This window comes from Ranitomeya imitator, chromosome 1, assembly GCF_032444005.1.
Source record: "Ranitomeya imitator isolate aRanImi1 chromosome 1, aRanImi1.pri, whole genome shotgun sequence".
NCBI lineage: Eukaryota > Metazoa > Chordata > Amphibia > Anura > Dendrobatidae > Ranitomeya > Ranitomeya imitator.
Genome location: NC_091282.1, coordinates 903,258,653 through 903,284,552, shown reverse-complemented (window position 1 = coordinate 903,284,552; position 25,900 = coordinate 903,258,653). Strand labels below are relative to the sequence as shown.

Sequence of the window (25,900 nt, the reverse complement as noted above, 5' to 3'; positions counted from 1 at the left end):
CTAAGTTGGTAGCATGCCCTATGGCTGGGCCTACATGGCGACACTGGCAGAATGGTCATCAATCGGAGTTGCAGTGCACATTGGAAGCTACTACGACCATGAGAAACAAGTGGGAAAAATTCACAACATTCTTCAGGGAATTGGTTTTGTGAGGAAAATTTATGACGCTTATCTTCCTTTGTCTGGGCTGGTCTCAGCTGATATATGGCCGCAAAGTTTAATGTGGTTATAAATTGGCGGAGAGGAGCTCAGAGGAAGGAAGAGTAGAGTTCTAAATCTCTCGTCAGACCAAGCTCACTGACGGATAGACTGTTGACTCATTTCTGCAGCCAGTGATATACAATGGAACACAAGGCTATAGATTGCAAACTGTGCAAAAATCTAGTTTTTAGCCCTAAATTAACGCATATTATATGTACGGTACACACACACACACACACTGACTCCAGCTCTCAGCACCTATGCCCATCAGATACTTGAAGAAGCTGGAATTTTTCTCCTTCACTTTTTTTTTCTTCTTTTTTTTACCAGCCACAGCTGCAGACCTTTGATAGCACTTGGAAAACCAATATACTATGATAAGATGAAAAGCTGCAGTGCCAGGACCACCACTAGTCAGTATAGAGATGTGCCTAGAGAACATTAAGGGAGTCTAATTCATAGTTTTAGCGCAGCGGTCCTCATAACAGCAGATCAATGTGGCGGGTGCTAAGAGACCCCACTGATCCAGTTTTGATGTCCAATCTTATGAAAGAATTGACACACTGCAGATTAGAAACAGCTTCAAATCTGCACAAAAAAAAGCAGCATGTGCACGAGATTTCAGAATCTGGGACAGTAAAAAGCTGCATTTTTTGCAGCAAAAATGTGACGTGTGAACATACCCTATACTTCCTTGCTCTTAGTGGGATTCTGTCAGCAGGTTTTTGTTATGTAATCTGAGAGCAGCAGGATGTAAGAAAACAGGAATCCAGGGATATGTCACTGACCGGACTGCTTGGTGTAGTTTTGAAACGATCCATGTTTTCTCTGCTGTAGACGTAGGAGTGGTCAAAATGCTGAGCTGTTAATAACCCCGCCCCCGATTGGCAGTGTACACAGGAAGTTGCCAATCAGTGATGGGGCGGGGTTACACAGATTAGTTGGACTGACTTGCATACAACACTTAGGGTACCGTCACACAGTGGCACTTTGATCGCTAGAACGGCACGATCCATGACGTTCCAGCGATATCCTTACGATCTCGCTGTGTCTGACACGCTACTGCGATCAGGGACCCCGCTGAGAATCGTACGTCGTAGCAGATCGTTTGAAACTTTATTTAGTCGCTGGATCTCCCGCTGACATCGCTGAATCGGCGTGTGTGATGCCGATTCAGCGATGTCTTCACTGGTAACCAGGGTAAACATCGGGTTACTAAGCGCAGAGCCGCACTTCGTAACCCGATGTTTACCCTGGTTACCAGCGTAAACGTAAAAAAACAAACACTACATACTTACCTTCTGTGTCTGTCCTCCGGCGCTCTGCTTCTCTGCACTGGCTGTGAGCGCCGGTCAGCCGGAAAGCACAGCGGTGACGTCACCGCTCTGCTTTACGGCTGACCGGCGCTGACAGTGCAGAGGAAAGCACAGCGCCGGAGGACAGACACGGAAGGTAAGTATGTAGTGTTTGTTTTTTTACGTTTACGCTGGTAACCAGGGTAAACATCGGGTTACTAAGCGTGGCCCTGCGCTTAGTAACCCAATGTTTACCCTGGTTACCAGGGGACTTCGGGATCGTTGGTCGCTGGAGAGCTGTCTGTGTGACAGCTCTCCAGCGACGCTGCAGCGATCGACATCATTGTCGTATCGCTGCAGCGTCGTTTCAGTGTGACGGTACCCTTAGTCCTGCAGTGATAATCTCCTGATAATAAAACACTGATTGTATTTAAACTACAGGAAGCTGCTGAACAAGTGACACTTACCCGGAATCAGGTTCTCTGTCCCTACATTATGCTGCTCTCAGATTAAAAAAGCAAAATCCTGCTGACACGTTAAAACAATGCCCATATGCCTGAACAAAAAAAAGTATATGAACCAAATGCATCCATTTCAGGTAAAATGCAGTCATCCCGTTTTCCACTTTTCAGTAGGCACGGTGGTACATGAGACCATTACCTTTCTCTTGGTGTGCTCTTTGCTGTGACTGTGAGTCTTCTCCGGCCTCTCCTTGTGGTGACTGCTCACCTTTTTACTTTTGGTCTCACTTAATTTACTCGCTGCTCCTGGGATCCTAGAAAGCATTGACAATTCTATTTTGACAAGAAGCGCTATAGGTTTATGAGTGCTCTTCTTCGGTGGCAGCAATCTGTTCTCCCCTATGGGTAATAACACTTTGTCCCTATGACAGTCCTCACGCACAACAACAGCAGGATGAGCGGTCTTAGTCCGGTGGTTGGTTTTGCCCTCAATGTGTACCTTTTGACTAGGAGGAGATTGGAGGTGGGATGGGGCACTTTGAGGTTTGTCTGCTTGGGTATTTGGACACTTTTTGGTGCTACTACTGTGGTGGGAACTCCTGTGCTTTTTCTCATTTGGATGTGCAATGGTTGTATTTGATTCCTTGCGTTCATTTGATTTGGTTTTCATTTTCGTTTTCACAGTTGGCTTTTCTTTGGAGGGCTGGTCTCTTGGCCTGTATGGAGCGGGTTCACTTTCCACAGTAAGACCACCCTTTGGCTCCTCTTGAAATGAAGACTTCACAGGCCTTCTGGGATGTTTTATGCCAACAGTCTGCCTAGGAGGAACAGTTTCATTGGCTATGGGGGAATTTGGAAAGCTGGGCTTGTTCTGGATGTCTTCCTGAGAAGTCCAAAGAGCAGCTTTGTGTTGAGGCTCAATCTTTGGAGATTCATGGGGAAGAGGTGAAAGACAGTCATGTTCTTTACTCCCCCAATGGCTTTCTTGTTCTTCATCATCTGCAACATTATTATGGTTCTCAGCTAGAGGTGCAGGTTTGACCAGAAAGTTCCCCAACTGCCAAATGCCAGTAGATGAAGTGTCGTGCTGCAATAGAGTAAGAACAAATTAGTATCACTTTAAAAAAATAATCGGTTTCTGTTTTGAATCTACATAATTTCTCAGGAAGGCCATTTGTTTTAGACCTTAAGGACAAAAAAAAAAAAAAAAACTAACTTTTTCCCCCCAACATTACCATATCATTTTAAGTTTGTCTGTGAACCCAGGTGTATGAGGGCTTCTGGGACCATTTTTTTTGTTACTTGTATCGTGTGCCTAATTTATTAAAGGGGATGTCCTATCTTCTAGTAAAAGTCGGCAGTCACTATGTGACTGCATATTAATGAATCCTTACTGTGCACGCTATCCGTATTCTCCGGTGTAGCTAGCGAGAACAGGCAGTCTATGCGATTTGTATACATGCATTCACGAGCTGACTACAACGTGCTCGACGTAACTCAATGCATAGGAACGGATTGAGGCCACACACGTTAGTTAGACCACGCATAATTATTAGAATATAGCCCGAAGTATGCAAATCACATTGCGGTGCTCACAAAGGATTCATTAGTCTGCTCTCACAGAGTAAGCACATGATACATATAGATACATATGCAGCAATCTTTTAAAAAGAGTTTGTCTTCATCTGACAATTGCTTTAGTGAGAAGTACAAAGTAATTGTCCCAAAAAAAAAAATTACCACTGGACTAGGGGATCTGCGCAGTGGTGGCGGCGGCGGCACTTCACTTTCACTTGAGCCGCTGTCGCTTTCGGAGTCTGAAGAGCTGTCAGTCTCACTGCCTTCTGTTTCCATGCTGCTGGAACGTGCCGATGCCACACTGTCCACGTGAGATTGCACAACGCTGATGAAGAAATTATAAGATTATCGCATTAGTATCGGGTGATATGTAAATAGATATTCTCATAAAAGTATTTTGCTCAAAAATCACTTGAGATCCTATGCTTACAAAGACCTTTACTGACATTACAGCCATTCTGTGGATTTGAGGTCAACAGTATCCCAGGAGAAAGGGAAGAACCTCACGAAAGACCATGGCACCTGCTGTCAAGTATATTTCACCCCACCGAACAATCAAATTAGCATTAGCGATATTCAATTCACATTTTTCCCCTCTTTCCATTATTAAAATTATGCATATTCTCAATATCTTTAACCCCCAATCATCTGTCACACACTCTTGAGGGCAAGTAAAATATTAAGAAAAACAATGTTCTCATTTACACTAGTAACCAATCTGAACATCTGCTATAACTGTACATTCCATATTCGAACAGCTACCCCCAGCATCTCCGCCAATCTCAGACACATGAGTCACTGTCTGGTACAGCATGTTAAAACATATCTAATCTCCATTCTGCCAAGGAGCCAAAAAGAAAACATGACAAGGTCTATAACAGCGTTTCCATACTGATACACACAGTTACTAATACATGGGAAAGACTATACCATTAGGCTATGATCACACGTGGTTTTTTCTCTGCAGCCAAAACCTGATCTCTTGGCAGTAAAAAACAGGCGCTGCAAAAACGCATCCAAAACGCCGCAAAAACGCAAGGAAAACATGCTTTTTTTCTGCAGCTTCTTTCCTGCCAAGAGATCAGGTTTTGCTGCCAAAAAAAAAAACTAGCGTCGACTTACCCTTATAAGAAAATATGAAACATTTTTGGAAAAAAAGGTCAATTGATGAATTTATTTAGTGGAAAGTTTTTTTTATGTCTGAAAAAAAGGACTATTCTGAACAAAAAAGTTCATGTGCGTTCATGGAAAAAAAAATAAATAAACAGGTGGTAGTTGAATTGGTCGGGCATAGTTTACCAAAGACATTGGCAGTGTAAGGAGTTGGTCAGGCATGCTTTACTTTACACTTTGGTAGGGCACTAAGTTGACAGTTTACTTTTACACCTTGGTAGGGCATTGAAATGGTTGGTTGGGCTTTATTTAGTACTAGCCGTTTCCAGCCAGCTAACGCTCAGCACGCTCATTGATATCTAATTAACGCTGCTGGTGATTATGCAATTAAATGTACATTTACCTTGGCTGAAGTGGTTGAATTACATAGAAAGGAAGTGCTGCGTGTGGTACTGTGTGGGGACGGAGCCTCGTGTGGTACTGTGTGGGGACGGAGCCTCGTGTGGTACTGTGTGGGGACGGAGCCTCGTGTGGTACTGTGTGGGGACGGAGCCTCGTGTGGTACTGTGTGGGGACGGAGCCTCGTGTGGTACTGTGTGGGGACGGAGCCTCGTGTGGTACTGTGTGGGGACGGAGCCTCGTGTGGTACTGTGTGGGGACGGAGCCTCGTGTGGTACTGTGTGGGGACGGAGCCTCGTGTGGTACTGTGTGGGGACGGAGCCTCGTGTGGTACTGTGTGGGGACGGAGCCTCGTGTGGTACTGTGTGGGGACGGAGCCTCGTGTGGTACTGTGTGGGGACGGAGCCTCGTGTGGTACTGTGTGGGGACGGAGCCTCGTGTGGTACTGTGTGGGGACGGAGCCTCGTGTGGTACTGTGTGGGGACGGAGCCTCGTGTGGTACTGTGTGGGGACGGAGCCTCGTGTGGTACTGTGTGGGGACGGAGCCTCGTGTGGTACTGTGTGGGGACGGAGCCTCGTGTGGTACTGTGTGGGGACGGAGCCTCGTGTGGTACTGTGTGGGGACGGAGCCTCGTGTGGTACTGTGTGGGGACGGAGCCTCGTGTGATACTGTGTGGGGACGGAGCCTCGTGTGGTACTGTGTGGGGACGGAGCCTCGTGTGGTACTGTGTGGGGACGGAGCCTCGTGTGGTACTGTGTGGGGACGGAGCCTCGTGTGGTACTGTGTGGGGACGGAGCCTCGTGTGGTACTGTGTGGGGACGGAGCCTCGTGTGGTACTGTGTGGGGACGGAGCCTCGTGTGGTACTGTGTGGGGACGGAGCCTCGTGTGGTACTGTGTGGGGACGGAGCCTCGTGTGCTAATGTGGGGGGACGGAGCCTCGTGTGCTAATGTGGGGGGACGGAGCCTCGTTTGGTAATGTGGGGGGACGAAACCTCGTGTGGTAATGTGTGGGGACAGAGCCTTGTGTGGTAATGTGGGGGGACGGGATTATGTGTGGTAATGGGGTGGGGGGTGGGATTGTGTGTGGTAATGGGGTGGGGGGTGGGATAATGTGTGGTAATGGGGTGGGGGCAGAGCTACTGTGCAGGGGGCGGTATTAGCGTGTAATCACAATGCCTCATATATATAGATTATTTATGTACACATCACTGATTCAATTACACTACACTAATCCTAACTCCAATCCTCAGATGAGAACACCAAGACATTTTTAAACTTTGGAAAATTAGAAAAACAAATGGGTTTCACATCCTGTTGCATCTTTTTTCTTTAAAATCGCTTTAAAAAATTTCTCTTTCTTTAGAAGAAAAACGCTGCAAAACATGGAAAGAATTGACATGCTGCAGTTTAAAAAAAAAAAAAAAAAAAAAAAACGCAGCAGTTTTCCAATACAGTCAAGAAAAAAAACAAGCGGTGTGCATGAGATTTCTGAAAATGCAGCTTTTGCTGGTACTGTAAAAAGCCGCTTTTCATTTGCATAAAAAAAATGCGTAAAAATCAACATGTGAACATAGCCTTACTGCCAGGCACAAATAAGTATAAAGTATATATTTAGACTCAAACAAAATACAGTAAGGAACCTGGCCGATTCACATGAATACATTTCTTTTATGAAGAAGCTATAAAGTAGAAAAAAGAGACATTGCCTAGTGTCCTAGAAAAAAAAAAATTTAAATTAGAGGGCATCAACCCTTCCAAGCAACAGAGAACAGATGCAATGGGGTAGCCTGCACATGCTTGCCCAATCACTTCTATTAGGCGGACAAAGATAGCAGTTCCATCAGTGCCATAGAGGTGAATAGGTTATTGGACATGATTGCACACTACTGCTTTACTCACACAGGGGACTTTGTAGCACACACCCATTATCAGGACCACCAGTGGTCCCAGTGGTCAGAAACCTAGTGATCCCCGACAACAGGCATCACCAAGTCCCCTGTGGGAATGCACTAGTTTTCATGCGGGACAAACTTATTACCTGTCCAGATGATACATTTCTCTAGTGGAACAGAATGATGTACAGTATATAATAAAGTAAAAGAATGACAATATATCCAGCATGTTGTACTGCATCAGGTCTCATCAGGACTCCAAGACTTCTCCTGTGCTGCGCCAATCCTCTGGAATGCTCTACCCCAAGATATTAGGACCATCCATAATTTGCATAGTTTTAGGCGCTCGCTCAAAACACATTTGTTCAGAGCGGCCTATCACGTTCACTAATCAAAGTCATTTTTTGTTTGTGTGTGTGTAGCCCATTCACTATCCCCATCTATCCCCCACCCCCTGAAGATGGCTGGACCATGATTGTAAATACATCACTGTAAATACACACCTGTACTTTCTATCTCCCCCACCTCATTGTAAGCTCTCACGAGCAGGGTCGTCTTATTTTGCTTTAATTATTGTATTGTTAACGTTGTTACTTATGACTTTTGTGTTTGAAACTGTTAAACTGTAAAGCGCTGCGGAATATGTTGGCGCTATATAAATAAAGATTATTATTATTATTATTATTATTATTATTATTATTATTATTATTATTATTATTATCAGGTCAGTATAGTCATTGACAAAAATTTTGAGAATGAGACAAATATTAATTTTTCCAAAGTCTACTGCTTCATTTTTTCTAATGGCAATTTGCATATACTCCTGAATGTCAGAGTGATCAGCTTAACAGCAATTACTCTACTTGCAAAGTCAATATTTGCCCAGAAAATGAACTTTAACCCCCAAAACACATTTCAACATCATTGCAGGCCTGCCTTAAAAGGAGCAGCTAACATCGTTTTAGTGATTGATCCATTAACACAGGTGTGGGTGTTGATGAGGACAGGGCTGGCGATCAATCAGTCATGATTAAGTAAGAATGACATCACTGGACACTTTAAAAGGAGGCTGGTGCTTGGTATCATTGTTTCTCTTCAGTTAACCATGGTCATCTCTAAAGAAACACGTGCAGCCATCATTGCACTGGACAAAAATGGCCTAACAGGGAAGAGTATCGCAGCTACAAAGATTGCACCTCAGTCAACAATCTATCGCATCATCAAGAACTTCAAGGAGAGAGCTTCCATTGTTGTCAAAAAGGCTCCAGGGCGCCCAAGAAAGACCAGCAAGCGCCAGGACCGTATCTTAAAACGGTTTGAGCTGCGGGATTGGACTACCAGCAGTGCCGAGCTTGCTCAGGAATGGCAGCAGGCAGGTGTGAGTGCTTCTGCACGCACTGTGAGGCGGAGACTCTTTGAGCAAGGCCTGGTTTCAAGGAGGGCAGCAAAGAAGCCACTTCTCTCCAGAAAAAACATCAGAGACCGACTGATATTCTGCAAAAGGTGCAGGGAGTGGACTGCTGACGACTGGGGCAAAGTCATTTTCTCTGTTGAATCCCCTTTTCGATTGTTTGGGACATCTGGAAAACCGCTTATTCGGAGAAAAGGTGAGCGCTACCACCAGTCTTGTCTCATGCCAACTGTAAAGCATCCTGAAACCATTCATGTGTGGGGTTGCTTCTCAGCCAAGGAAATCGGCTCACTCACAGTCTTGCCTAAAAACACAGCCATGAATAAAGAATGGTACCAGAATGTCCTCCAAGAGCAACTTCTCCCAACCGTCCAAGAGCAGTTTGGCGCCCAACAATGCCTTTTCCAGCATGATGGAGCACCTTGCCATAAAGCAAAGGTGATAACTAAATGGCTCATGGAACAAAACAGAGATTTTGGGTCCATGGCCTGGAAACTCCCTAGATCTTAATCCCATTGAGAACTTGTGGTCAATCATCAAGAGACGGGTGGACAAACAAAAGCCAACAAATTCTGGCAAAATGCAAGCATTGATTATGCAAGAATGGACTGCTATCAGTCAGGATTTGGTCCAGAAGTTGATTGAGAGCATGCCAGGGAGAATTGCAGAGGTCTTGAAGAAGAAGGGTCAACACTGCAAATATTGACTTGCTGCATTAACTCATTCTAACTGTCAATATAACCTATTGGTACTCATAATATGATTGCAATTATATTTCTGTATGTGATATAAACATCAGACAAACACTAATAAAAACCAGAGGGCAGCAGATCATGTGAAAATATAATTTTGGTGTCATTCTCAAAAATTTTGGCCATGACTGTACACTTTGATATACACTGCTCAAAAAAATGAAGGGAACACTAAAATCCCACATCCTAGATATCACTGAATGAAATATTCCAGTTGTAAATCTTTATTCATTACATACTGGAAAGCATTGAGTACAATAAAACATAAAATCAAAGTTAAAGGGAACCTGTCACCCCGTATTTTAAAGATGAGATAAAAATGGCATTAACAAGGGCCAGAGCTGAGCTTTACAGTACTGTCTTCTGTGTGTTTATATTCCGCACCTATGTTGCCGAAATACCTTTTGAAAGTCGGCGTTTGGTGCTGTCACTCAGTCAGGTCTGGTCAGATGGGCGTTGATAAGTTGCGGTTCCTCCCCCACCTCTTGCGTTTCCCTGCGAATGTTATTCCCGCCGTCAGCGTTGTGCTTAGCGCCTGCGCACTAACGTATAATTTGGCGCCTGCGTATTATGGTTTTCTTAACTGTGGGCATATCATAATGGACATTACTGCGCATGCGCGTGTCGGCACTTTTACCAGTGTGCCCCGGAAGTGGTCATATGCGCATACTGTATAGCTGGATGCCGGTAACAGTTTCTCAGCCCCACCTGCGATCGTAAGTTTTACCGGCATCCAGCTATACATTAAATGCGCATATAACCACTTCCGGGGCACACAGGTAAAAGTGCCGACAAGCGCCTGCGCAGTGATGTAACGTACGCTATGCCCACAGTTGGGCACAGCATAACGCGCAGGCGCAAGAGGCTCATTTAATGCGCAACTGCGAAAAAAGTGCGCGATCTGTGTGATTCACAGAGCGCATTTAAGTCATACACGCCGAGGAGCAGGGGGGAGGAACCGCAACTTATCAACGCCCAGACCTGACTGAGTGACAGCACCAAACGCCGACTTTCAAAAGGTATTTCGGCAAGATAGGTGCGGAATATAAACACACAGAAGACAGTACTGTAAAGCTCAGCTCTGGCCCTTGTTAATGCCATTTTTATCTCATCTTTAAAATACGGGGTGACAGGTTCCCTTTAATATCCCATAGAGGTCTGGATTTGGAATTATACTCAAAATCAAAGTGGAAAATCAAAATTACAGGTTGATCCAACTTCAGTGGAAATGCCTCAGGACAAGACAAGCTCAGTAGTGTGTGTGGCCTTCACATGCATGTATGACCTCCCTACAACACCTGTGCATAATCCTGATGAGGCGGCAGATTTTCTCCTAAGGGATCTTCTCCCAGACCTGGATTAAAGCATCAGTCAACTCCTGGACAGTTTGTGGTGCAACGTTGGTGGATGGAATGAGACATGATGTCCCAGATGTGCTCGATTGGATTCAGGTCAGGGGAACGGGCAGGTAAGTTCACAGCATCAATGCATTCATCATGCAGGAACTGCTCACACACTTCAGCCACATGAGGCCTAGCACTGTAATACATCAGAAGGAACCCAGGGCCCACTGCACCTGCATATGGTCTCACAAGGGGTTTGAGGATCTCATCCCAGTACTTATTGTCAGTCAGGCTACCTCTGGATAGCACATGGAGGGCTGTGCGGCCCTCCAAAGAAATGACTCCCTACACCATTATTGACCCACTGCCAAACCAGTCATGCTGGAGGATGCTGCAGGCAGGAGATCACTCTCCATGGTGTCTCAAGACTCTTGTCACATGTGTTCAATATGAACCTGCTCTCATCTGCCTCACCACCACCCGAGCTGCTGCACCCCCGACCTTCTGCCTCTTCCCCATTATCCCGTAGAATGTAAGTCCACAAGGACAGGGTCCTCTCCCCTCTGTACCAGTCTGTCATTGTAAATTTGTTTACTGTAAACGATATCTATAACTTTGTATGTAACCCCTTCTCATGTACAGCACCATGGAATTACTGGTGCTATACAAATAAATAATAATCTGTGAAGAGCACAGGGTGCCAACGTCAAATCTTTTAATCTTGGAGTTCTCTGGCAAATGCCAATAACCCTACATGGTGTTGCGCTGTAAACCTAACACCCACTTGTGGTCGTTGGGCCCTCATACCACCTCATGGAGTCTGTTTCTGACTGTTTGAGCTGACACATAGATGTAAGTGGCCTGCAGGTGGTTATTTTGCAGGGCTTTGGCACTTTTCCTCCTTGCACAAAGGAGAAGGCAGTGGTCCTGCTGCTGGGTTGTTGCCCTCCTACGCCCCCTCCACATCTCCCAGTGTACTGGCCTATCTCCTGGTATCTGCTCCATGCTCTGAACACTGTGCTGACAGACACAGCTACCATTCATGCCACAGCTCTCATTGATGTGGCATCCTGGATGAGCTGCTCTACCTGAGCAACCTATGTGGGTTGCTACTGTATCTCTAGGGGCGAGGGCAATTACAAAATGCAAAAGTCACCAAAACAGCCAAAAAGGATGAGAATATGGAAATGGTTTGTGGTCACAACCTTCAGAACCACTCCTTTATAGGGATTTTCTTGCTACTTGCCTATCATATCTACCTGTGTTCCATTTGCACAACAGCAGGAGAAATTGATTCACAGAAGTGTGAATGACTTGGAATTACATTGTGTTAAGTGTTCCCCTTTATTTTTTTAAGCAGTTTATTTTTACAGTTTGATCTCTTAAGGAATAGAACAAAGATGAGGTACTCCCAACTAAACTACCATTTTAAGAAATAACAATGAAGAAAGGTATCCACATTCGTAGGAAACTTAAATGTATAAAAAAGTGCATAAATGTCATATAGAGAATACATGCATTACCTAGATGGAGCAGAAGAAAGGGGTTTTTCAGTGATCTGGAAAGAAAAACAAAAAGCACACTTAAGGGTACATTAGCAATAAACAAAATATTAATTTCCTAAATTCATTTTTCCAAGAATTAAGGACATTCAAATCTCAGCGTTTTTTTTTTTGTTTGTTTTTTTTAATTTCCATCTTCAAACAAATATCTTGAAAAGACTGAGTTGAAACACACAGCGTATGCTACTTTTAATCAAAAGCCCGCTGGAGTAAGATGAACCAAATTGATGCAGAAGCGTTAACCTCTTAAACTGGCACATCTTTGTGCTGTTTGTGTGTCACAACCACACATTACTCCAGCTGGTGTAGATTTTTGCAATATTTATGCCATTCTTTGTCTTAAAATTAAAGGAAATATAGCTTTTGGTCAATTTTCCCAGAATTTACATAGAATAAAAAAAAAAAAAAAATCTTTTTACCCCATCCAGGAATTAACAACCATGTTCACTTTCTTTCAAACTAAACACCAGTACAATGAAAACATTTTTTTCTGCATAAAAATTGTACCAACATACTCTAAGGCCATGTTCACACGATCCTTTTTTTCATGCGGAATTGCCGCGATTTTCCCACTGCGGGTCCGCAGCTGTTTTCCATGCAGGGTACATTACATTGTACCATATGGAAAACAGGAACTGCTGTGCCCACAATGCGGAAAATCAAAAAAAAAGCCGCGCTGAATAGCTGCGGGAAAAAAGAAGTACCATGTCACTTCTTTTTTCGGAGCCGCAGCGGTTCTGCACCCATTGACCTCCATTGTGAGGTCAAACCCGCAGTAAAACCCGCAGATGAAAAAAATATCTGCGGGTTTTACTGCGGTTTGTGGTGCAGAACCGCTGCAGCAGGAAGTGCGGGGAAGCGGGCGGAAGTGCGTGGGCGGAGTGTGGCTGCCCCCCCGTGCTCCGATCCCGCCCCCCCCCCCGTGCTCCAATCCCACCGCCCCGTGCTCCGATGCCCCCCCCCCCCCAGTGCTCCGATGCCCCCCCCGTGCCCTAATCTCCCCCCCTTATACTTACCCGGCGTCCCGGTGTCCGTCCGGCCGTCTTCTCCCTGGGCGCCGCCATCTTGCAAAATGGCGGGCGCATGCGCAGTGCGCCCGCCGAATCTGCCGGCCGGCAGATTCGTTCCAAAGTGCATTTTGATCACTGAGATATAATCTATCTCAGTGATCAAAATAAAAAAAAATAGTAAATGACACCCCCCCCCCCTTTGTCACCCCCATAGGTAGGGACAATAAAAAAAATTAAGAATTTTTTTTTTCCACTAAGGTTAGAATAGGGTTAGGGGTAGGGTTAGGGGTAGGGGTAGGGTTAGGGGTAGGGTTAGGGGTAGGGTTAGGGGTACGGTTAGGGGTAGGGTTAGGGTATTTTCAGCCATTTTAACCCTAAAAATCTTCCTAGAAAACACACAGACTCTGCATAGAAAACTGCATAAAAAAAAGGATCAAAAAAAGGATCAAAAAACGCATCAAAAAACGCATCAAAAAAGGACAAAAAAAGGACCAAAAAAAGGACCTGCGTTTTCTGCCAAGAGCTGCAGTTTTTTAAAAAACAGTCCTGAAAAAAAAAAGGATGGAAATCAGGAACGTGTGAACATACCCTAAATCGACTATCTATTCATGGAGCTGTACGAGGTTTTGTTTTTTTGTGTGGGACAAGCTATAACTATAATGCTATGTTCACACGTTCCTTATTTACTGCTTTTTCTGCAGCTGAAACCCGATCTCAATAAAAAGCTGCAGTCAAAACACAGATTTTGCTGGCTTTTTTGCCATTTTTCTTGCGATGCTTTATTTTCTGCGTTTTTCAGGATCCCAAAGCTAAGCTTTGCTTCCAACTTGTAGGCATGAACGATACAAAGTGTTCGAGAACTGATGCAAGGCTAATGTGCTACCATATAACAGTTTTGGGAAAAAAGGGCAATTTGAGAACATTATTTTGGGGAAAATGTTTGTCTGAAAAAAAATAGTGACTATTCTGAACAACAAAAAAAAAAAGCTGAATTAATTTATGAAGTGTAGCATTGAACTAATGTTCTATGAGTTCATGAAAAAATACACAATTGCAAATGTAAAAACAGCAGAGGAAGTTGAATTGGTCGGGCACTATTTACTCAACACATTGGTAGGGCATTGTTTACTTTCACACATACCACCAATTTAATTAAACTGTACTAATTCTAGCATCCATGCTCATGTGAGGATACCAAAACTAAAGCTACCGTCACACTAAGCGACGCTGCAGCGATACCGACAACGATGTCGATCGCTGCAGCGTCGCGGTTTGGTCGCTGGAGAGCTGTCACACAGACAGCTCTCCAGCGACCAACGATCCCGAGGTCCCCGGTAACCAGGGTAAACATCGGGTTACTAAGCGCAGGGCCGCGCTTAGTAACCCGATGTTTACCCTGGTTACCAGCGTAAACTTAAAAAAAAAAAAAAAAAACTACATACTTACCTTCAGCTGTCTGTCCTCCGGCGCTCTGCTTTCCTCTGCACTGTCAGCGCCGGTCAGCCGGAAAGCAGAGCGGTGACGTCACCGCTGTGCTTTCCGGCTGGCTGGCGCTGACACAGGATGCAGGAGGAGTGCAGAGAAGCAGAGCGCCGGGGACAGACAGCTGAAGGTAAGTATGTAGTGTTTGTTTGTTTTTTTACGTTTACGCTGGTAACCAGGGTAAACATCGGGTTACTAAGCGCGGCCCTGCGCTTAGTAACCCGATGTTTACCCTGGTTACCAGTGAAGACATCGCTGGATCGGTGTCACACACGCCGATCCAGCGACGAAATAAAGTTCTGGACTTTCCTCAGCGACCAACGATCTCCCAGCAGGGGCCTGATCGTGGGTCGCTGTCACACAACGATTTCCTTAACGATATCGTTGCTACGTCACAAAAAGCAACGATATCGTTAACGATATCGTTATGTGTGACGGTACCTTAAGGATTATGGTTAAAACTTGGGGGGGGGGGGGGTTGGGAAATCACAAAAATAAATGGGTTTTCACTTCCTGTTTTTTTTTCACATTTTCACATCTTGTACCTTCATTTTTTACACTAAAAATGCTGTAAGCACTGATAGCAACGTTTTTGCTGTCCTTTTGCATGTACTCATTGCTTTCTATGGGTGAAAAATACGCTGCAGGACATTCTGCAGCACGTCACATTTCAGAGGAGACGAACAGACAAAGACATAACAGAGTAAACAATTCACCATGTACCAGGTGAGGGCTCTGATCGCAAGTTTACAATCTATGCAAAAACGCATGTGCAAATATAGCCTAAAAGGTTCATAGTACATTTACACTTTTTTTTTTTTTAGTGACCAGTGTGGGTGGGGGGGGGGGGGGGGGGTAGTAAGATGTTAGCGTTCTGCCTTGATTGTACAATATCATGCCTTTCATGACAACTAAACCTGCTTAATTAGGACCAGGATCAGTGAGTGAGTACTGGACTGTGGGGCTGAATTATATTCTGGGAGGGGTGGGGGCTACATTACTTTCTATGGGGGGCTGTATTATATTCTGAAGGGGGTTGCATCACACTCTATGAGGAGGCTACATTATATTTTATGGGAAGGTGGGCTGTGTTATATTCAATGGGGGTTACATTATATTCTATGGTGGGGCTGTATTATATTCTATGAGGGGGGTTGCATGATACTCTATGAGGGGGCTACATTGTATTCTATGGGAAGCTGCTTTATACTATATCAGAGGGGCTGCATTATATTCTTTGGGGGCTGCATTTTATTCTATGGGGGTCTGCATTATACCTTATGAGGGGGTTACATTATATTCTATGGAGGGGCTGCATTATATTATATAAGGGGGTCTGCATTATATTCTATGGCGCGTCTGCATTATACTCTGAGGGGACTACATTATATTCTGTGGGTTGGCTGCATTATACTCTGTGGAGTGGCTGCATTATACTATATGGAGGACTGAGAAATACATTATACTATATGAAGAACTATGGAGTGCATTATACTATGGGAGGTGAATTTTACTACATGGAGGACTATGGGAGTGCATTATACTATATGGAGCACTATGAGGAGTGTATTACGCTATATGGATGACTGAGTATTTTAATATATGGAGAACTATGAGGAGTATTATATTATATGGAGGAATGAGGAGTGTATCATACTGTATAGAGGACTGAGTAGTATATTTTACTATATGGAGGACTATGGGGAGTATATAATACTATATGGAGGACTATGAGGAGTGTATAATACTTTATGGAGGACTGAGGAGTGTATTATACTATAAGGACGACTATAAGTAGTCTATTATACTATATGGAGGACTATAGGGAGTGTATTATACTATATGGAGGACTATGGAGAACATTATATTATATGGAGGACTATGGGGTGTGCATTATACAATATGGAGGACTGTGGTGCCCATTATACTATATGGAGGACTATGGGGTATATTATACTAAACAAGCAAAATGCTGCATATTCATTGATTAATTTGATTGTTTATGCCGGGAAAAAAAATTGTTCTCAGCAGCATATCGCCAGGTGAAAACTGCAGATGTGCTGCTGATAACATGATACTGTATGGGGAGAAATTGATCTATTAGTGATTGTTCTATCCCATCATTATTCCTCAGCCAGTGGAAAGAGGCAGGGAAACAAGTGTCGAACGACTTCAATATTGTTGATCACACTCGTTTAGCTGCCTGAACTCAGCGCACATAAGTACAACTGAAATGCTTCTGTGTAATGTGCAATGTGTTAGCATTTGGGGCCCCATTTTAAGCGTTTGCCTAGGGCCCCACTTTGCCTAAAATTGGCCCTGATTGGCAGTAGTAATGCCATTTTCCATTTCAGCCTTTTTAAAATTTGTATTTGGTGACCTACCTCCTCCTCCTCCTCATCACTGTTCTCACTGTCGCTGATCTGCAGGTCATCTTCCAACATGCTAAATCCAAAAAGAAGTGTTTATGTTGATTAGTATGCAGATTAGTAAACCCCCTCTGATTTACATATTTTGCTCACTCTTTTAGTAAGCAGCATTTGAATGAAACCATCCAAACAAAAATGCACACTAAATGCAAGCCTATCCTACAGGATGTGGTACTTTGTAATGCGTGGCAATTGTCTGACATCTTGATTAGGTGGCTTCAATACAAGTACAAGGCTACTATTGTATGTATAAATATATAGAATATCCAATATCATGATTAAATAATTTTACTTATATTGCGCCAACATTATCTGCAGCACTTGAAATCAACATTAGATTCTTTCAGTTTTTGGGTTGCTTCTACATTGTAGCTATTTTTCTATTTTGGCAAATTGCTGTTGACAAATCTTTTCCAGTTATGTCACAGAGTTACATAATGGTATCCTGTTCTGGAGGGGCGGTGGGACTGATTAAAGGGAACCTGTCACCTGAATTTGGCGGGACTGGTTTTGGGTCATATGGGCGGAGTTTTTGGGTGTTTGATTCACCCTTTCCTTACCCGCTGGCTGCATGCTGGCTGCAATATTGGATTGAAGTTCATGCTCTGTCCTCCATAGTACACGCCTGCACAAGGCAAGATTGCTTTGCGCAGGCGTGTACTATGGAGGACAGAGAATGAACTTCAATCCAATATTGCAGCCAGCATGCAGCCAGCGGGTAAGGAAAGGGTGAATCAAACACCCAAAAACTCCGCCCATATGAGCCAAAACCAATCCCGCCAAATTCAGGTGACAGAGTCCCTTTAAGTCATTCACACCTTTATTCTCCCTGAAGCTCTCCTCCATTTTGGCATTTGATATTTACATTTGATATTTAAGGTGTTAACCTGATTTGGAGGTTTATACTATTCTTATGCAGTTTGTTTTCCAGCCAAGAATGGGAATCATGGCCTCTTTGTCATGTTCATAAAACTAAGGCATTTTCTAATTGTATATGATGTCCTTTATTACCATCAGTGTCACATTTTGGTAAACTCATGTGAATCGAGATTCTAAGAGATTCAGAGTCATTGCATGCCCTGTATGGGTATTTCTATTAATAGTGTTCTCCAACAGCTGTCTGTAGTAAACTTATAACAAGATTTCTGTGTTTTACCAAAACTTGGAAAAACATTGAAAAAACAAAACTCAATGACTTACGATGATGATCCCTTATGTGGGCTTGGGAAAACTTTTGAGAAGTTGTCATAGTGTCCTGTAAGAAAAATAAATGAGTCATTTCCTCTGTAGGAGACTGAACTAACAAGAAAGGAAGAAAACAGCCAAAACATTTCAAATGATACAAAGTTACAAGTGGGAAAAATTGCCAGAAGAGTCGCCAAGCAATATGGATCTGAAGGGGTCGATAGTGAAAGAATGAGAAAAAAATAAATAAAAAATTGAAAACTAGCAATAACGAGCAGTAAAATATCACCATAAAGATACTTTACATTAAAAGGAATGTGAAAATGAGGCTGAAGAGCTATTTGTAGGTCTGAAGCCTGTCTATACAGATCTATTCCCCGCAGTGCACCGCTTCCTTTGGCTTGCCTGACAGCTCCTTTACCTGAAGTCTCACAGGATAGAGGCTGTCAGCGCTGGGCGGGGAATAGAGCTGGAGTGGTAGACCTCTACAATCTGAAGTGCTCTTCAGCCTCCTTTGCATATCCATTCACACAATGATTTCTCAGTAATGGAGGAACGGACTGGCCTTTTACAGTACTGCTGGACTTGTCTTCGAAGGATCTACATGCATATATAGTTTGTGGGGTGACACCTAGCTGAGAAATTCTTTTTAAAAAGGGAGTGTCAATACTGACCCTGAAAAACTATCCCAAAACTGATCCTTCTTGTGCAGTTTTGCGGCTTTGTGCACTGAAAGATCCCTTGCCTCTTGGGTGTGGAATCTAATCTTTTTACTAGACCCTACGGCTACCACCCAACAGCAGTAAGATTGTTAATAAGGAGCATCCTTTTTTGTTTTTGTTTTTTTATTTCACACAACTGGGTGTTACCATTCCCCTACACAGTGTGCCACCTGTAACACTGTTTGGCCCCCCAAGTGATAATCCCAGTTGTCTATATATTCTTATATTTCTAGAAGGAATCCACAGGGGAACCGGATAACAGTTCTAAGAAAAGATGCTCCAGAATTTTTATTTTATGAGAAATGCAAATATTTTCTAAAATCAGTCATGAAAGCTGACTGGTTCTCCATCTCATATGCCCAGCGCTTTGAAGGTTAATGGCATTTTAAAAGTAAATAAAACTAACAGTTGCAGGCTCCTATTACCTCTGAGCCTACAAAGCTTACAAAAACAGCGTCTCAGTCACATTCACGTCATTCACAGATCTGGAAGTAAAAGCTTCCAATGGTCATCAGTGGTGGAAATACAGAAGATAGGCCAAACAGCTACCATAAAAACAACACTGTGAATGATTTTATAGTTTTCATTTTAACACTGGGTTTTTCGGTTTAAAGCTAAAATGTCTGCAGTCACATAGCGAATCCTTTCATTGTGCACACTGCGCGGATTCTCCAGTCGTGTCATCAAAAGTGGCGGTCATGTAACTGCAAGTATGCGATATACATACTTCCGGCCACATTCCGACTAGATGAATTGAGCCAGGCCGAACCAGAGTTTATTTAGCGAGGCAGAAAACAGTCTAGTTGGAATGTGGCCGGGAGTATTCATATTGCATACTTGCTGTTACATGACCGCAGCTCCTGTGCAGACACTGGAGAATCCTCACAGCATGCACAATGTGAGAATTCACATGTCTGTAGTCACATAAGCGTTATTGCAGACTTGTAGCTTTAGACCGGATGGCTTCTTTTAAGGTGTACTGGGGGCTTACACTCTAGAGGTGGCTGTCCATGAATCATGGTAAGGCCAATCGTTCAGCCAGCAGCTATCGTAGCCATCTCTTTCATACACAAAAGTGCTTGCTGTGCCAGTGGTTTATCTTGAGCAGAACAAAATTACCCCACAGTCCACAATCATGTGACCGGGGCCCCATACACAAAAGGCTGTCAACTTTTTTTTATATATATATATATATATATATCGGAGGGTTAGACGTTAGTCTAATGTGTATTGGGGGGACTTAAGGCTTAAATTACACCAGCCTACTGGTGGCATTAGAACACTGCTGATGGGCAACATGTTTGTAGTCCTTTTATAACCTGTTTACACAGGCGGACTGCATTTAATATCCACACTTAATCAGTAATAGATCGTTGTAATAGTAAAGTAAGCTGAAGATCTGAAGCCTCTGTCACTCCAGCTCTAATCCTGCACAGCGCCGCTTCCCCCTGCTATTAAACATGGCTTGGCCTCTTACATGCTGCACTACACTGCACAACAACTTGTGGTAATCTGCATGAATGTTTGAGGCTTGACCTCAAACACAGCCCTTTAAATTCTGCGCACAAGTGATCTTCATGTGACTAGTTATGTTGAAATATCACTTTTGATGGCATGTCCATAGACACCAGCAGGACACAATCTGAAAAATTAAGCATCAGTGGCTAATTTCCAGGTACATTCGTTAACAGACATTTGACCAGCCAATCAAAAAGGCAATTCACATGCAAGTAAAAGGAAAACCTATTAGATACCACTAAATTGTCCTCATAACTAAAAACCTCGGAGTACCACCATGAGCATTTGCTGTTTCTCACTCACAGGCATTCTTATACATCTAAATGCATCACTTACTTTGGTTCACTTTGACAGATGGAACGTGCTGACTATCCTGAAGGTTAAAAGAAATGTTTTATTAATTATAGCACAACACTCAAACGCACTATCATAAGCCCAATGCGACTGAATATACGGATAAACACGTACTCAGTACTTTGGAACGGTAAAGAAATGTCACAATAACCATTACGTTTTGTTTCCTAGCGCTACATCAGCAGCTTTTAATACCTGAAGGGAGATTATTAGTGATGAGCGAATATACTCGGTACTCGAGATTTCTCGAGCATGCTCAGAGGTCCTCCGAGTATTTTTTAGTGCTCGGAGATTTAGTTTTCCTTGCAGCAGCTGGATGATTTACATCTATTGGCCAGCTTGATTACATGTGGGGATTCCCTAGCAACCAGGCAACCCCCACATGTACTTATGCTGGCTAACAGATGTAAATCATTCAGCTGTGGCGATGAAAACTAAATCTCCGAGCACTTACAAATAATCGGAGGTCACCTGAGCGTGCTCGGGAAATCTCGAGTAACAAGTACACTCTCTCATCACTAGAGATTATACATCGATACAGAGAATATATACCGTACTATCTCTATAGTAAAGCTGGTATTACACAGCTGTATTTCATGATCTGAGTAGGACAGTCCGCCGGCTCCTGATCTGGACTCCGCAGCCTCATTTAAGCCTATGAGCCCATCAAATGGGTCAGTAAACAACAACGGCCAGTCAGTGCATTGCGGTCCATACTCGGACCATGAAACACAGTTGTGCGACTGCGGCCTATGTGTTTGTCTATGTTAAATTAGCTTTTTGTGTAGGAGCAATATCTGATAACATCTAATAGATGAATATAGATGGTGACAAGAGAATTTCCCATAGCATCACCATATCCTATCCACAGCATTGTATCATATGCATCTACAGCAAGTATAAAAAGCAATGTGTCTGCAGACCAAAGGTCTAGACCAGGGCTCCCAAACCTGTAGCTCGAAAGCCACATGTATCGCCAACCTGGTGAACAGCCGCAAGCCACACTAGGTGTAGCAAACGGCTATTAACAGTAGATCTCTGGATGGTGACTTGTGTGTAGCCCTGTGTGAGCAGATCTCAGTAGGGGGCAAGATAGGAAACCTTGGAGCTTGGATACTCCTTGATGTGATTCAGTGGAAAAGCTTTGGCTGTCATTATACCGGTAACGGGGTTCCGGGCAGTGCTGTGGAGTCAGTAAGCCAAATATCCGACCCCATAGCACTGGTCACTACTGAGCATGTACATAAAGCGCAGCACAGATTCATCTCACCTAAAAGCCCAGAACCTTAGATCAGGAGCAGAACAGACATTTATAGGACATTTCATAACTTTCCCAAATTATTATGAAAATAATGTACAGCACATCCTGCATTGCACTACTGTACCCAATTTATTATATATTTTAGGAGTTGGAGTCGGTCCTTTTAATGAAAACTCCGACTCCTCAGCCCTGGTTCTGGGTGTCACTACTGCGAGTGGGGCGGAAGCGGGATGTGGACGTAACCTTCTCAGAGCTGAATGTGGATCGCGACCCTCTCTCAGAGCTGAATGTGGCTCAAGACCCTCCTTCATAGCTGAATGTGGCTCTCAAGGTCAGAAAGGTTGAGGACGTCTGGCTTAGACAGAACACTATGAACGCACATGAAGACTGAGCACCTCTTTTTTCCATATTCCTCACATCATGCATTGCTAGCCTTCCTGTCACCCCTAAATCAGCTGCACACAGCTAATAACTGCCTGCAAAGCCTATTATATGACTAAAGCTGGCCATACACATTAGATACGATTGCTTGTCAGACAGCCATCTCCACCGGATCCTCCATACACAGGAACCACTGCAAAAGTCTCCCCACCAAACAAAAAGATCAGCCATTGAAATTACAAAGGCAACAAGAATCTGGCAGGGTTTACACTGCTAAGGCTAGGTTAACACTGCGTTAATAGCAGCCATTCAACACATACGTTAACGGGCTGCTGTTAACGCAAGTGCCGTTATGGCAGCACGCTAGCGCAGATAGAGCATCTGCTAGCTCTATCGGCGCTAGCGGTGACGGAACCGGAAACACTGCAGCCTGCGTCCAACCATGCACGTTGCGTCATTGTGTAATTTTAGGAAGTTAATGGCTTCTTACTAGGTGGCTTCATACTTGCTTTCTGACTGCACCCTGCCAGTAATACTGCAGATCCAGCATTCCAATCCAGATAGTTACAAAGAGGCAAAGATGGTCAACAAACACCATGTATAAAAACAGAAAAGAATAAATAGACAAACCTTATTCGGAAATGCAGCGGTACTTGGTGTATGGATACCTGTTAATGGTGGAGGCCATGAATGGGTCATTTCCTAAAGGACATAAAAGAAATGTCGACATACATATAAAGTTAAACATTTAAAAAAAAAAACCATAAGATCGATGGTCACTGCGCGCCAGATAAAAATAATATGTGATCAATCCCAGAGCAAAAGTGTGATAGAGGATCCCAATGTGTGAATTTCACATTTCACCTAGCGCACAATGCCTACTGAAATGGGATCCAATGACAATCCTTCAATCAGGAAATCCCAAAAATGTAAAAATCAGGACCAGTAGCAGTAATATAGGTCATGTGGGAAAGTAATGGAGGAACACGTCCACCAATTTAACACTGCCAGGCAATGTCTTGGACACTGTTTTACTACCTCTTCAGAGGACGCCTTAAAGTTTGGTTTATATACCATGTTCCACTACAATTACTAACAACCGAACTGAAGCTCTTAGAAGGGCTATCCAAAATTAATAAAAAACAGCCGCTATGTTCCTAAAAGGCACCAGAGCCATCTACAGGTGACATGAAACTAACAATTTGGGAACTGCATAAAATTGTGTCAATTTTCTACAGAGTATTAAAGAGGTTGTCAGCTTTTTGCTGAAATTTCTGAAAGACCATACACATGTGTAACGGTGTATTAAGTGCTGAACTAGCTCATGGTTACTATAGCACGCCCCTAGAAGTCCCTTGCTGCCCACGGGTACAGAGAGAGTACAAATGTCTCCATCCAATCTCCCAAGATGATGACAGTAACATGTCCTCTACTATATAGGAGCTGAAAGCATTAGGCATAGGTGCCGGTTAGGGAACATTTGGTCTTGCAAGAGAGTAGAAGGTAGATGGTCACATGGGTAAACACTACATGACTCCCATGATTTTAGGCCAGACACAGTACCCGTGAGCAGCAGGGTGCAGCAGTGAACAAGCAGCTAGAAATTGGACTCGTTTTCCCAGCATCCCACAGATGCTCAAATGGCTTAAGATATGGCCACTTGGAGGTCAACCCAATACTATATAAACTCGTCAAGAGGTCAAGGGACATGTCAAAGTAATGGTACCGTCACACAGTGGCATTTTGATCGCTACGACGGCACGATCCGTGACGCTCCAGCATCGTAACAATATCGCTCCAGCGTCGTAGACTGCTGTCACACTTTGCAATGTACGACGCTGGAGCGATAATTTCATGACGTATTTGCGATGTAGAAGCCGTTGGTTACTATGCGCACATCGTATACAATATCGTGCACACCTTTGTTACACCATGCGATCATGCCGCCACAGCGGGACACTAGACGACGAAAGAAAGTTTCAAACGATCTGCTACGGCGTACGATTCTCAGCGGGGTCCCTGATCGCAGTAGCGTGTCAGACACTGCGAGATCGTAACTATATCGCTGGAACGTCACGAATCGTGCCGTCGTAGCGATCAAAATGCCACTGTGTGATGGTACCCTTAGTCACATAAATGCCAGGGTCCAAGCTTTCCCAGCAGAACCTTACACAGAGCATCACATTTCCTTTGCAGACTTGCCTTAAAGGGAATATGTCAGCAGGATCAACCCTTTGAGGCCATCTATTTGGGCTTGCAGGTCATAGGAAGCTGAATAAAATGATACCTTGATATCTGCGAGCCAACGTTTACACCGTGCAGCAGCGCTAATACCGTGCAGCAGCATACTCAGATTGTTTAAGGTTGAACCTACTGACAGATTCCCTTTAATCCCATAGTGCATCTCACGGTCACCACTTTCCCAAGTGACCAGCTTGACATAAGAAGAAGAAAAAAAAAAAAGGTTGTGATATATTGTGCGCTCTGGACCTTCTCTTAGCCAGTAGTAACCATTTCAGCAATTTGCACTACAGCAAGTTTTCTGTGAGTTCAGGCCAAATGGGCTAGCTAACTCTCCCTACGAATTTCAACGATCTGCGGGCACTTATGATTAATCTGTGGTTACCTAGTCTTTGTAGATACAGATCAATGAAAATGCGGACTACAAGACCTGCCTTTTTGGAGATGTACTGACCCAGTTTTCTACCCATCACAATTTGGTGCTTTTTCCAGTAGGCAATTTCTCTGCTCCTAACATATCTTTTAAGAACTTACTGTTCATTTGTTGCTGATATATCTCAACACTTGACATTCTCCCGAAAAAAAATAATTTTAGTAATCACTGATATTAATGATATGGCTGAGCCATAGAATCGTTGTATTCTGAATTCACTATGAATATTGCAATATTTCAAGCGTTTGTGTTCTCTCTACATGATATATTCCCTCAGAATATTGCTTTATAATAGCACGATGACCATATTTGCATGGAGATCAAGTGTATAAATCCTACAAACCTTCAAAATGTCTTCAACACAATGGGCTTCATTGGTGAAGGTCTGAAAAATCAAAATAAAAAAACACATTAAGAATCGATATGCATAATAAGACTGTAGCATCGACATTCTACATTAAAGGAAAAGTAAAGATCTAGATTTGGTCATTAGAAATGATATTTTCTTTCCTTCAAACTAAAGTTGGAAATGGATTTAATGTAGTAAGCAGCAATATGTCCCTGGCTGTGCAAAGGTTGGTGTTATGAAAGGTGCCATCTGCAGTGTAACTGGTCTTCTGTGGCAAATTCAACTCCAAAATGGCCGATTGTGCCAGTATACACACAGTAGGATGGAGCTTGGAGGCAATGTTACACATAGCAAAACATTAAAACCTTAAACTACCATGCCCCGATATTTCTTTCAATTCTGTTTCATTCTAATACAAAACCGGGCTTTTCGTGGCGCCTGAATGAGAACTTACTCCAGGATGCCCAATACAAAACCGATGTAGAAAAGACGATATCCAATTTTGTAGCGGACCATGGGGGGGGAC

The 25,900-nt window shown here is 43.5% G+C and overlaps 1 protein-coding gene across 5 annotated transcripts in view; it reads right to left on the bottom strand.

The window, feature by feature from the left end:
• Nucleotides 1-25,900, bottom strand: part of AFF1 (ALF transcription elongation factor 1) — a 110,204-nt gene that overhangs the window by 13,683 nt on the left and 70,621 nt on the right. For all 5 annotated transcript variants that reach the window (XM_069743376.1, XM_069743374.1, XM_069743377.1 and 2 more), the window contains 8 exons: nt 25,369-25,410; nt 22,982-23,053; nt 20,692-20,728; nt 18,131-18,185; nt 16,886-16,946; nt 11,971-12,005; nt 3,698-3,860; nt 2,157-3,044 (listed from right to left, as the gene is read on the bottom strand). In XM_069743376.1, coding sequence (XP_069599477.1) covers nt 2,157-3,044; nt 3,698-3,860; nt 11,971-12,005; nt 16,886-16,946; nt 18,131-18,185; nt 20,692-20,728; nt 22,982-23,053; nt 25,369-25,410 — 1,353 coding nt within the window. The remainder of the gene's footprint in view (nt 1-2,156; nt 3,045-3,697; nt 3,861-11,970; nt 12,006-16,885; nt 16,947-18,130; nt 18,186-20,691; nt 20,729-22,981; nt 23,054-25,368; nt 25,411-25,900) is intronic.